Below are 13,163 nucleotides of genomic sequence, written 5' to 3'. Positions count from 1 at the left end.
GTGGTGATGGTGATGGTGGTGGAGGTGATGGTGGTGGAGGTGGTGATGGTGATGATGGTGGTGGTGATGGTGATGGTGGTGGTGATGGTGGTGGTGATGGTGGTGATTGTGATGATGGTGGTGGTGATGGTGGTGATGGTGATGATGGTGGAGGTGATGGTGGTGAAGGTGGTGATGGTGGTGGAGGTGGTGATGGTGATGGTGGTGGTGATGGTGATGATGGTGGTGATGGTGGTGATGGTGGTGGTGGTGGAGGTGATGGTGATGGTGGTGATGGTGATGATGGTGGTGGTGATGGTGGTGATGGTGACGGTGGAGGTGATGGTGGTGGTGGTGGTGATGGTGGTGATGGTGGGGATGGTGTTGGAGGTGATGGTGGTGGTGGTGGTGATGGTGGAGGTGATGGTGGTGGTGGTGGTGATGGTGGGGATGGTGGTGGTGATGATGGTGGTGGTGGTGATGGTGGAGGTGATGGTGGTGGTGGTGGTGATGGTGGTGATAGTGGGGATGGTGGTGGTGATGGTGGTGATGGTCATGGTGATGGTGATGATAGTAATGATGGTGATGGTGGTGGTGATGGTGGTGGAGGTGGTGATGGCGGAGATGGCGGTGGTGGCGGAGATGGTGGTGGTGACAGCAGTGATAGTTGGTGGTAGCAGCAACGGTGATGGTGATGATGGTGGTGGTGTTAACAAATCTGAGTGTTAATAATACAGCAAGCACTGTTCCAAGCACTTTACATATATCATCTTATTTAATTCTCGTAACAACCCTGTGATGTAGATGCTGTTATTAGTGTTATTTTACAGAAGAAGAAAAGTCTGGGAGAGGTTAAATAACTTGCCCAAGGTAACACACAATGAGGAAGTGACAGCCAGAACCTGAACTTAGGCAGCATTTCCCTACGGGGAGAGGCAAACACGGTGACAGGCAGATAGAACAGGCAGATACACGCTTCAGGTCCCTCCCGCACACCTTCATCAGAATCTGTGGGAGAAATAAGGGAATGCAAGATGCACTGCCATTCTCCCCAGTGGGATGGGCTCAGATTCACCCTTTTTTACACAATCCGAATTCCTTCCTTCGTGGTAAAATGTTTTGCAGGACAAATTCTCCCAAACTCTTCCCTTGCCCTTCCCTCCAACTGGAACTACAAGATGGCATGTGGCTCTACTTCTAATGAACACTTACTCCACTTGGTTTTTCCCAAAAAGACATTAGCCTGAGGAGGAAGCCCTCTGCTGGGGAGTAAAATGTGGCTAGTACACCCTTCGCTAGAAACTCAACTACAAGCAGTCAAGCTCCCACTGTAGGCCTGGCTCACCTCACCCCCACTTCGGGAGCATGGAAATGCCCCCAAGTTCTGCTAGCTTATTCCCCTCTTCTGTCTTAGGCCTCACTGGCCTGTGTAAGTTCTCTAACTTTATTAAATGACCTGACTGTATTTCCACTTATTACTCTTGATACCTTTTCCCCTTGATCAATACCACTCACTAACCTCTAATATACTAAGTATTCACTGCACGCTACTTCACTTTACATGCTGAGTACTACCTCCCCTGCCTATCCAGGAAGAAACTGAGGCATGCAAAGGACAAACAGCTAGTAAATGGTGAAGCCAAAACTTCAACACAGGTCTCACGACACCCCAGCTCACATGTCCCAGGACCAGGAAACAAAGCACCTGCCTTTAAAAGGGAGCACACGGGCTCTATGCTTGAACCCACAGAAAAACCCGGGGCTGGACGGACGGATCCCACATGGTAACATGTCTGAGCCCCTAATGTTTCTCTCCACTCATTCAAGAGTATTCTTCCTGAGGATCTGGTAAATGTAAACAGCACCAGGGACAAAGGTGCATTCTTTGTTCTTTTATCTTCCTTCGCGTGTTCTTCACACGTCAATTTCAGGATGGCATCAAACTAAAAGAGGAAGAAGCTTTTACACTTTCTGAGCACTAGCTATTTAAAGTATCTCTTCTGCAAATAAAGAAGATAAACATTTCTGGGGTCAAACCCACCTTTGGTGGTGAGAATTTTGGAGGTGACTTCTAGTTTCTCCAACGGTTCCATCCCAATGTTCTCCAGCTTAATGACAAGCTGCTGAGTCTCCCCGTTGTAAAGCTGGACCGACACATTAGTAGATGTCTCATCGCCAGAAGAAGGTTGCAGTGAGTGTGCAGACCTAAAATAGCAGTAATAGTTATAATAAACTTTACAAAGAAAGATTCAAAGAAAACAGTGGCATTTCAGAACTAGTCACATCACCAGACTTAACCCATTCCAGAAATAGGGACTGGGGAACGTGAATCCCAGCTATCAGGAGCACAGGGTGAGTGCCGCATGCAGAGAATCTTGTGCGTGCAGACGCGTCCTGTGCTCCCATTCAGCCTTAGCCTCGTGTGTGTGTGTGTGTGTGTGTGCGCGAGCGCGCGCACACGAAGTATAAAAATCCTTAACTACTGGATTATGGTGGGGCCAAAAATGAAACAATGAATTCAAATGATCTGTGAAGCAGTGCTTTCTTAAAAAAATTTGCAAATCTCATGCTCAAAATTGCCTTGCAAAACCCATAGATTAAAGAAGAAAACTTAGATGAACCATTCCAACTGACACCATGGGCACTGGAGGGACAGATCAATGGAAAGTATGTACAACGGACTCCACATCACAGGTGAAAATGACAAGCAAAAGCTGCAAGTGCCTGATGGGACACAGCACCCTGGGGTCATATGGCATCTGATGGTCGGGTGGGGTCCATGCCACATAAGAGTACAGCCCAGCGTGCAGACCTGAAGCCTGCCGCCTCTCCCCGGGGGTTCCTGCACCACAGCCCTCGGGTTCAAACACACACACCATGCTCTGGAGAAGTCTGGCCCTAAGAGAAAGGGGTAGTCACTGGAGGAAAGGGTCAACATCCTCTCTTGGGGTAGGAAGGGTCCATCTGGCTCCCCACTCTCTTCCTCCTTGTACCTGAAGGATTTCCACAGAGAGTGCAATGAGTCTACACCATATACTTAACTGAACCAGAAATGGACAGCTCCGGGCCACCCCACCCAGCAAGTGCCCAACAGCCTCCCTGCGAGCCAGAGCTTTCTAGCTCTGCTCTTGACCGCAGACCAAAAAGGACCAGGGTCAGCCCAAGTCCTGTTCTATGGGCCACAAGAGAGCCTCATATCCCCACACTGGTTCAAAAGACAGACAAGAACGTTTCAGACAATGCTGGTCTCACACCTCTGCAATCCAAGAGACGATGTTTAAACAAATCAGGCTTATCGAGCCAACCATGCGCGTCCTGGGGGACTCCCATTGCTGGCTCTGAGAGAGAAGCTTTATATCCAAACCACATTTTCAGAAAATAATAGCATAAGGAATCAAGGTGAATGCATTCCTTTACATCTTACACCTTCAAAGTTGCTCATGAGTCAAGAAATAAACTTTCTCTGTCAAGGAAGGAAGAGTGACTCCTGTCCTCACTAGAAATGACTTCTTTCTGTATTTTAACATGCAGTCCTTCCAAAGTAAAAGCTGTTTGTAGTCAATTTGAAATTGCAGAGGAGGTATTCAGAAAAACTAAAACACAGCGAGACTAATCACTTTGCATCTCAAACAGGGTATCAGCCCCCCACCAGGACCACAGGAAAAGAAGGTAGGAGAAAGCAGAGCCGCAGTGCAGCCCAGGGCCCAGCCGTCACAGGTGCCAACCGTCCCTAAGTCCAGCGTCCCATGTGGCAGAGCTAGAGCCAGAAAAGGGCTGAGTCCGGGGCAAGCAGTGACAGTAAGGAGACGGCAGTCAGACACATCCCTTTTCTGGGCATCTTTTTCCTTGCCTGATCATCTGGCCAACTTTTGTGAATCTTGTAAGGCCCAATTTAAACATCACAGCTATGAAGCCTTCCTGAACCGTGAACAGGAGAGTGGCCTCCCTCCACTTCTTATTTTCAGGAGCACTTAGCAAACTTGACTATGGTGAATCTATCTCCCTTCAGGACAGGAGCTCCTACAACAGGCAAAGTCTAGGTCGAGGGTGATTCTGATTAGTGGCTAGTCGTATAGACCAAGCCTAGATCATGTGGCAGGTGTCAATAAATGTGTGGGAGTGAATTTGATAACTCAGTCCCAACAATATTTATGTTAATTAGAAGCAACACTCACTTAAGAAATAGTCACCTGAAATCATGTATGCCACACTAAAGCCACCAAAATTCTTTTTTTTAATTGAGGTGTTATTTATATACCATGAAATTCACTTGTTTTAAGTATATAATTCAATCATTTTTAGTAAATTCACAAAGTAGTACAACGATCACTGCTACCCACCCTGTTTTAAAACATTTCCATCATCCAAACTGAGTATCTTTTCAACGTACTTTTTGAAGCAATTAAAATGGAAATTTTTTAGCTTATGCTATATGGCTATGCAAAAAGTAACCTAGGATACTATGTATAATATAACATCATCTCAATATGCAAACATATATTTCAAAAAAGGAGGTGGATAAACACTGGAAAGAAAAACCACAAAGCAGTAATAGCAATCATTTCTGGGACTCCTGAGATATATTTCCCTTTCTTCTTCATGCTTTCCTATAATGCTCTTAAAAAAAAAATCTACTTTTTAAAAGATAAGAGTTAACTGTTTTTCACAAAAAATATGATTCCAAAGGCTAATCTCACATTTTGTTCTGTTCATGGTAAGGAACACTTCAACTCTGTTCTACTTCCCTTTAAGCAAAGCATATTGTCTACTGGTTACCCTGAAGAAATGCTTTGCCCATATTTTGATCCTAAGAATCACAGATTAACTCAGACTCTTGGTGCCATTAAAAATGTATGCTCAGAACGATTCTGAAGTGCCCTCTCTTGTGGGAAGGCAGACGCCTGCCCCCTACCTGGGCAGGGAAGTGCTGATCTGCAGTCTGGGCAGGGCAGGAATGACTTCCACCGTGGAGCCGCTGGTCTTCACTCCCGGGAGGTTATCCAGCAAACAGTCACTAAAGACGCCAAAGACCGTGGTATGGTAACCTAGGAAGTGAAATGAAGAGCTTCACAGCCCCTGGAAAGGCCTCCACGCTCAGGCCCCCATCTGGAGGCCGCCCCCAGCAGGGAGGAGCGTGGGCCCCCACCCCAGACCCGAGTTCCATCAGCTGTCACCCACTGGTCCCACTCACAGCTCGGTCCGAAGCCTTGGGTGCCCACGGAGACAGAGGGGTGCCAGTCCCCACATTCCTACCTCACGGGGCCGCCTGGGTCCGAGTGAAAGCACGTGTGAGTCTTCATCAACTAGACATCTCTACACAACTTAGTACTAGGGTCTCAGCACTTGGACAATTTGCTTTTCAAATCTGCCTGTCTCTGAGGGAGTGATAGTTCGTGTTCCTTTGCAGGACATAATGGCACTGAGTAAGTATTCAAAAAGTGATGCAAAGTCTTCAAAATCAAAATGAAAGCTCAAGAGCCAATTACTGTTATTATAACTGCTACGTGATCCGGCAAATCTGCCGTATTCGTACAAGCACTGTGATATAAGATTAGCGAATTTTCCACGCCAAAAAAAACAAAAAAAAAACCTCCATTGGTTAGATAAGCACTTGAAATTATTTAAGCTTTAATATGGCTTTTGTGAAATTTTGAGAGATAATTATTATAAACAATGTTCACTGCATAAGAAAATTAAACAACGCTCATGGCTACATGCTTAGGGTGAGGACTTTTGTGCACGCACATTAAATGGTTATAGGAATCAGAGGAGAAAGCAGTTAGTTCTGGGCGAGTCAGGCCCTAACGGCCCATCAGTGGCTCCTTCACCTTCTGCCAGTGGTAAAATGCTCTCGCCACGTAAAATCACCAATTCACAGCACCCACGCTTCCCTCCTTTTGAAATATGTTTCTTAAAAGACTTAATTTAACTTGCAAACATGTTCCTCCGCTGAAGCCCACATCTGGCAATATGCCCGCTCCTATTTTTCTTTCCAGAAAACCTGACATAATGTGGTTTTGCCTAAGCAACCTTTGTTCTCCACTTCTTAATTAAAATCAGTCATTTTCCTTTTCTTATGTATCGCTGAAGAAGACTGCAAAGAAATTCAAAACCTGATGACAAATTCTGTTATGTCTAATGGTATTTCTGATAACACGAGGTCAGGCCTTTCCACTTCCTACAGAAGGTGTGCCAAAAATGCACGCGACTTGGCTGTACCAACTCAGAGCTCTGTTACCAAGACTCTGACTCCTTATCCAGTGGGTACCGGTTATTAATTAGGGGTCAATCCCATCAGCCTTAATTATTTCCTCTCTCACCTGTCTCCTGTACTCCACTTCCCACCACAGCTGTGACCCTAGCTTCGTCACTGCATCCCAGGATTGTGCCAACAGCTACATAGTTGGTCTTCCTGCCCCCAGTCTTGCCCACCTCCAGCCCGTACTCCACAGAGCAGCCTGGGGGTCCCTCTGCACTGCCTGTCTGACCGTATCTCTCCTCTAATGAAATGCAGCCCCTGGGAGAAAGCCAGCACCCCTTAGCTCTTCTGGGTCTGGCCTCTGTCTACCTTTCCAGCCTTGTCACTACTTGTCCCTCTGCCTGGGACCAGCTTCCTGGAGCCAGCCCCAGTTCCCAATACTCCAACGGTCTCTGGACCACTTGTTCTTTGTACCTAGAACCCCACCCCCACTCCCCATGCCATTCACTCAGGTAATTCCTAGTTGGCCTTCAAAGCTCAGGGTCCCTCAGTAGGAGAAAGTCCTTCTCGACCCACTCTCCCCTTCTGGGTCACCTCTCCCCCATGTTCCCACCAGTCGTGAGCTGGGCCCCTCTCAGCGCTGGCTGCCACACATCCTAACCCAGCATGACACCCCCCTCACCCACCACAGACACCAGCCTTTCCCAGAACTGTCTCTTCTTTCAGTCACCCAGTATCTACTAGAGACCCAGCACACACTGGGGACTGGCAAGGCAGACAAGGCCAGCGACTGGCCTCGGCAGCAGAGCATTGCAGGAGAGCCAAGCAGGGCACTTGACCCAGCGCCGAGAAGCCGAGGACAGTCTCCAAGACTAAGGGAAGTCTGAGCTAAGAACAGAGAGAAGCACGGGAGCTAGCCAAGTCTGGAAGTGCACCAACAGAAGGAAAAGCACAGGCAAAGCTCAGAAAGCCAGGCATGCTTCCAGAACTGCAAGGAGCCTCTGAGAGGGACAGGTACCTCGGGGAGGTGGAGGGGGCCGAGGCACCGCAGGGCCAGATCACACAGGGAGCTCCAAAGCCACGCTGAAGGAGTTGAGGCTTGATGGGGCAGGTGTGGACAAGGGGTCAGGACTTCCAGTTAAGAGATGGCCAGACGTGTCCTGCAGAAAGGCCACTCGGCAGCAGTAGGGAGAACGGACTCAATAACCACCAAGACGATGCCGAATGACGAGCCCTGTTGCTTGTGTGACAGACCCTGTAAGAGGGTCCTGTTCTGCAGGCTCTGAGTGCCTGAGGACGTGGATGGGAGCACTGAGGGGCCGGTCAGTAGCGTAGGGGCAGGCGTGGAGCTGGTGAGAGACGGCAGGGGTGAGCACAACCTACGAAGGCCTGCTTTGGGTGTCTGGCAGGATGGTGACAACCTCACCGAGTTTCAAGATTCGGGCCACAGGACAAGGGCAGCTGGGGGGCCGGGGGGCACTCTCGGTGGAACACCTTGCAGCAAAGCGCCCACAAGGCAGCCAAGGGGCTGGCTGGTTAGAGGCTGACTATGCAGGTTCAGGAAAGAGGTCCGGATGGAGCCACGGCCCTGGGAATCAGCAGCATAGGGAAGGGCCCTGAAACCAGGAAAGTCACTGAGAGGCTGAGATTGCCTAGAGGTAGCCTGCTGTGGGGGGAGGGGAGGGGCAGATGGGGGAAGGGGGAGGGAGAGGAGGGAAGGACAGAACCTGGCCCTGAGGAAGCGGCATCTGCAGGATGCTTCGTGCAAAGGAGAGGAGAGGGGGCGCCTCACAGAAACAGGAGGTGAGCGCCCACAAGGGCAGGTGGACAGTGGTGCCCACGGCGGCTGAGCAGTGGAGGCAGACAAGACTGGGTTAGCAAGGGACTCGGAGACGGCAGTTCTGGTGGAGTGATAAGAACTAACCGCAGGATGCAGAAGGTCAGACAACCAACGGAGAGGGGGACGGTGGATTCTGCGCGCATACATGGACCTCTGAAGAGGGGTGGCCAAGAGGGGAGAGAAGGTCAGGCCAAGCGAGAGGAAGCCAGGGAGTCAGCAGGACCGGACTGCCGGGGGGGGGGGGGGGGGCCTGCGGGCATGTTTGCAGTCCCGCTGGAAGAGGCCAACAGGACAGGAACAAAAGGCCTGACACAGAGCAGGACCCCTCCCACTGTAAGGAACACTGTGGGCCCACTGTATCCCATGCACTCAAAGCCATTCCTTTCCATGCCACCGCTCCATTATCTCTCAATCGGTGAGGACCAACACCAGGTGACCGGTGACAGGCCTCAGTGGGGCAGGACAGGGTTTCAGCAGTCCTGCTCGACCTGAAATCAGAAAGCAAGTCTCCTTACCATTCACAGTAATCGTTCCAGTCGTCTGTGGGACCCCAACAAGAGTCACTGGGTAAAGACCAGATTCAGCAGGAAGGGAGAGCGCCGCAGGGAGAGACTCGAACTCCACTCCGCTGGTGAGGAGCCCCTAGAGCGAATAACAGTGGCATGAGAAGCACAGCCCAAACCCCCGCCGCATCACCGGTTCCCCTGAGGCAGAGGACATCTGCTAACGGGCAAACCCCAGGACTGCCGGGATGAGGACAGCAATGTGTGGCCTTCATAGAGGTCCACGAGAGCCGCAGAGACGGCCAGAAGCGTGCTTACCACAAACAACCCTGAAATGGAAAGCACAGTGGGTGTTTGAACAACTCCATCTTGATGTCAACCCCCCCGGCTGTATTTTTCATACGTGCTTTTTGTTGCTTTACCAAATTGGAATGTAAATGTAAAGAAAAAATAAAATATGTAAACATAAAGAAAAAAATGAAGTATGGAAACATATCATCAATTAATATCCCTCAATGCATCTATGAACGATCAGTTCATTTCACTATGTGCCAGGCTATGCTCGACAGGGAACAAGACAGATTCTCTGGCTTCGAGGAGCTGCCCCATGATTGTAAACACTGCAGGGATGTCCGCACTCAGCACTTCTCCTCAACACTGTAACAGAGGTCCTACCCAATGCAATAGGTAAGAAACAGAAATAAAGGCATGCAGACAGTTACTCAGAAAAAACAGAACTGTAAACATAAAAACCCAATGGAATCAGCAATGGAACTTGAACTGGCAACTGCATTGAGCAAAGTCACAAAGTCAGCATTAAAAAAAAAAAAGCAAAGGTATTTCTATCAGCTGGCAATAAACAAAAAATATTAAAAAATAAAATACAAAAACACTATTCACTAAGAGATCAAAAACGTCCACTGCAAGGGAACAAAGCAATGAATGAGGTGTATGTAAGACAGCCCTGCGGAAATCCGCAGGCCACCGTGGAGACACAGAGCAGGGACACACACGTATGAGGCCCTGGCTCCTTCTGGGGTTTGTCTTCTGCGGTGCTGCAGCCTACGCAGCTCTGAACCTACTCCACACGCTACAGGACTGAGCAAGGAATTCAGCACCATGGTGCTGGGACCTCAGTCCTCACACTGGGAAAGGACACGGGTGTGAAAAGGGCGAAGGCAAGAGAGGGCCCTGCGGAGATGGGCTAGACGGGGCAGCAGCATGGTGAAGTCGGGCTGATCTAGTTTTGCGTGTGTATCCTGCACATGTGTGTGTGTGGGCACAGGTGTGTGTGCACGTATGCAGATTATGCATGTAGATTTATATGTAATTACATGTCTACGTGTACACGCATGCATGCTCTTCCTAACTCCGTCCACAGAAAACACCCAGAAGCAGGTGCTCGAGTGGTAATGAGCACACCTGTGCCACATTTTGAGCCAAAGCATGAAATGATCTACATGGAGGACAGAGGCAGTGGGCAAGAGTGCAAGCACAGAAAGCATGTAGATGGCTACTGTCTCCAGGCAAAATGTACTGGCATTTTATCTCTTCTTAAAATAGCAAAAGCAAATATGACCAACAGTTAACAGTCGTTAAATGTGGATGGTGGATATTAGGAGCGCTTATTATTCCCTGTTAACATTTCACATGCTTGAAATATTTCATAATTTCATTTTTTAAATTCTGACCATGATTTGTGGGTTACCTTCTAGTAGTAATTTTTATTTTATTCTTTGTTCTTCCTAACTCTTTATTAAAAAGCACATATTACTTTTAAACCAGATAAAAATGAAAGCTACTTTTTTTGAGAGAGAGAGAGAGAGTGCAGGGGTCGGGGGGAGGCAGAGCGAGAGGGAGAATCTTAAGCAGGCTCCACACCCAACATGGAGCCCAAGGCAGGGTTCAGTCTTTTTTTTTTTTTAAAGATTTTGTTTATTTGACAGAGAGAGAGAGAGCACAAGTAGGGGGAGTGGCAGAGGGAGAAGCAGGCTCCGCACTGAGCAGGGAGCCCAATGCGGGGCTCGATCCCAGGACCCTGAGATCATGACCTGAGCTGATGGCAAACGCTTAACCAAATGAGCCACCCAGGTGTCCCAAGCAGCAGGGCTCAATCTTACAACTCTGAGATCATGACCTGAGCCGAAATCAAGAGTTGGGCACTTAACTGACTGAGACACCCAGGTGCCCCTGAAAGCTACTTTTTAAGACCAAAAAAAAAAAAAAAAAAAAGTGTCTGACTGTAATTGCTATATAAATGTTACTAACACGTATATAATAACAATAAACTGAAAGAAGAAAATGCCCAAAAGAAAAAAAAAAGTGTCAGAAAAAGCAGCAAGCATCTGATACTTGAGGCACTTTGGGGGAAAATCCTCTGAACAATTATTCCCTGTTCAAGCCAAGAGGCAGAAAGTCATTAAGAGGCCTAACCTGAGAGCCAAACCCTAAAGCCGGCAGTGTCTTGCATGACAGGAGGGGGACAATACTCACCCCTGTTGACTTGCTCTCTGAGTGACCTCAGGGCCGTAGGCTTGACATGCAGCTGAAATTCTCAGAGCTCTAATGAATTTTGGAAACCTATGTCTCATGCTGAGAGCCTAATCATCTTCTTAAATAACCACCAGTCTGCCTGGTGAACTCCTACTCATGCTTGTCTTCTCAGCTGAGCCCTTGTCTCTCCCGGGAAGCCTTCCCCGACTCTCCATGTGGGCTCTGGAGCACCTCCTGTACCCACAGCACTGACCATGACAGGGTCTAGGTCCCCCTAGTGCCCTGCCCACAGCATGATACGTGGCATGAGCGCTCAGCAAGATATCTTCACAAAAAGCCCACCCCTTACTCTGAACATGAGTCATAAAACTCTAAAAGAAAACATGAACTATCTCAAAACCAGCCTTTGCAAGTCTCTGAAAAAAATCACAGAGCAATACTGTATGCTAATATGTACTATCAGGCACTGACCCACAGTACCTGGCAGCGCCACGAAACAACACCCGGTACTAGGCACTGACCCACAGTACCTAGCAGTGCTACACAATAATAAGCACAGAGGAGACTTGAGAAATGGGACCCGCATGGCAGGTGGGTGGCTCTGGTCCGGAAACATCAGAATTAGTCTGGAGAGCCAGTACACGTCTCCTTCCCACTGACTATGGAATTAGGTGAATGGCTCCAATGGACACCACTACAAAGTGAGCCTTTAATGCCCAACACAAATGCAGACACAGAACACTGGATTTCAAACCTGACAGAAATCTCCCATTGGTGCTGCGATACTTCATTCTCCTACTGCACAGACCTTGCTCTTCCCTCGGGCCTTGATCGTCTTACCATCTTGTAGCAATAAAGTAGCCAACAGAACATACAACTTTGTAAGCTGCGCTCCTCTCGTGTAAATTTCAACATGATTATTTCAAATCTCACATCCAATCAACTACACTTGAGTGTTCAAATCAGAGGGGTCTGTTCACTGATTCAAACATTGAGCACAGAGCACTAAAGACACAAGAGTGACCAGACGTGGTCTTCCTTCACAGAAACCTTATAATCTTCGGCAAAACAAATACAAAACAGACATGTATCATAGGATATGTGCCCCAAATATTAAGTAAAAACTAAGTTTCATGGCAAGTTGGCGACTGGTGATACATACCATGTTTTCAACTCGGAGTTCAAATGGCATTGGGTTGTATACCATCAGCTGAACTTCACACACATCTCCTTGAACCCACTGGAAATCTAGAAGTGCACACACAAAATAATCTATGCATTAGTTGGTGTTTCGGCATATTTCACATGGTTTCAGATTACTCCTCTGGCAATTTATTTTTCCAGTGAAGCAGTGACCTCCACTTCCACGGCCCTCTACTTCCTTTAAGACACCCTGTTAGGCAAATCACAGGGAACTTCAAAATCAATTAACTTGCGCTGGGCACTGTCCAGCATGAGGCACTTTCAAGCAGTTTATCTCATTACTCTTCATCACCACCTCGTGAGACAGGTACTGTAATCCCCACTGTTACAGGGTGGACACTCAAGGTCCGAACGAGTTAACACACGTGCCTGGGAATCACAGAGCTAGTAAGTGGGGCCCAGCCTCCCCCCTCCTTCCTCCCACCCCTCCTTATGGGGTTTCCCAGACCCTCAGGCAGGAGAAAGCCCCAGGGCAGGCTCACAGAAGCCATTCTCTAGAGCACAGTGCGCCTAGGCCTGGCCCTTCAGCAGCATCTTTGAGCCCACACCGACTCCAGCAGTAGCCCCCAGCCCCTTCACACAGCCAAAGAAAATATCACTCGTTTTAACAGGTTGCTCTGCCTGGCAGCTAAGGAACTATTTGTTTTCTCTGTCATGGTCCAAAAAATCAACATTTAAAAACTCATTTTCCTGGGGTTCTGAAAGGAACCATTTACACTTGCACCATCCTACTCTACTGAGGGTATACCTAAGAGAAATCGCTGATTACATCACTGATCTCGTGACTGTTTTTGTCTGAAAGAAGACCATCTCCTCTCCAAGCCCCCGTGTGTCAGATCACACAGGGGAGGCCCTTCCTCGAGATCCTATCCCGGAAACCATAGAAGAACAGCAGTGGGTGGCTCTTCGACACCTGCCAGCGTCAGGTCCTCCCCACTGGGAGCCA

The 13,163-nt window shown here is 48.5% G+C and overlaps 1 protein-coding gene across 4 annotated transcripts in view; it reads right to left on the bottom strand.

Moving 5' to 3' along the window:
* Positions 1-13,163, bottom strand: part of TRAPPC9 (trafficking protein particle complex subunit 9) — a 550,504-nt gene that overhangs the window by 421,811 nt on the left and 115,530 nt on the right. For all 4 annotated transcript variants that reach the window (XM_054512434.2, XM_064587832.1, XM_064587833.1 and 1 more), the window contains 4 exons: positions 12,177-12,262; positions 8,534-8,660; positions 4,892-5,024; positions 2,021-2,184 (listed from right to left, as the gene is read on the bottom strand). In XM_054512434.2, the coding sequence (XP_054368409.1) occupies positions 2,021-2,184; positions 4,892-5,024; positions 8,534-8,660; positions 12,177-12,262 (510 nt within the window). The remainder of the gene's footprint in view (positions 1-2,020; positions 2,185-4,891; positions 5,025-8,533; positions 8,661-12,176; positions 12,263-13,163) is intronic.

Source organism: Mirounga angustirostris, unplaced genomic scaffold (genome assembly GCF_029215605.1).
Source record: "Mirounga angustirostris isolate CCGP_5_RB_7025 unplaced genomic scaffold, mMirAng1.0.hap1 SCAF_4, whole genome shotgun sequence".
NCBI lineage: Eukaryota > Metazoa > Chordata > Mammalia > Carnivora > Phocidae > Mirounga > Mirounga angustirostris.
This window is presented reverse-complemented; position numbering and strand designations above follow the sequence as displayed.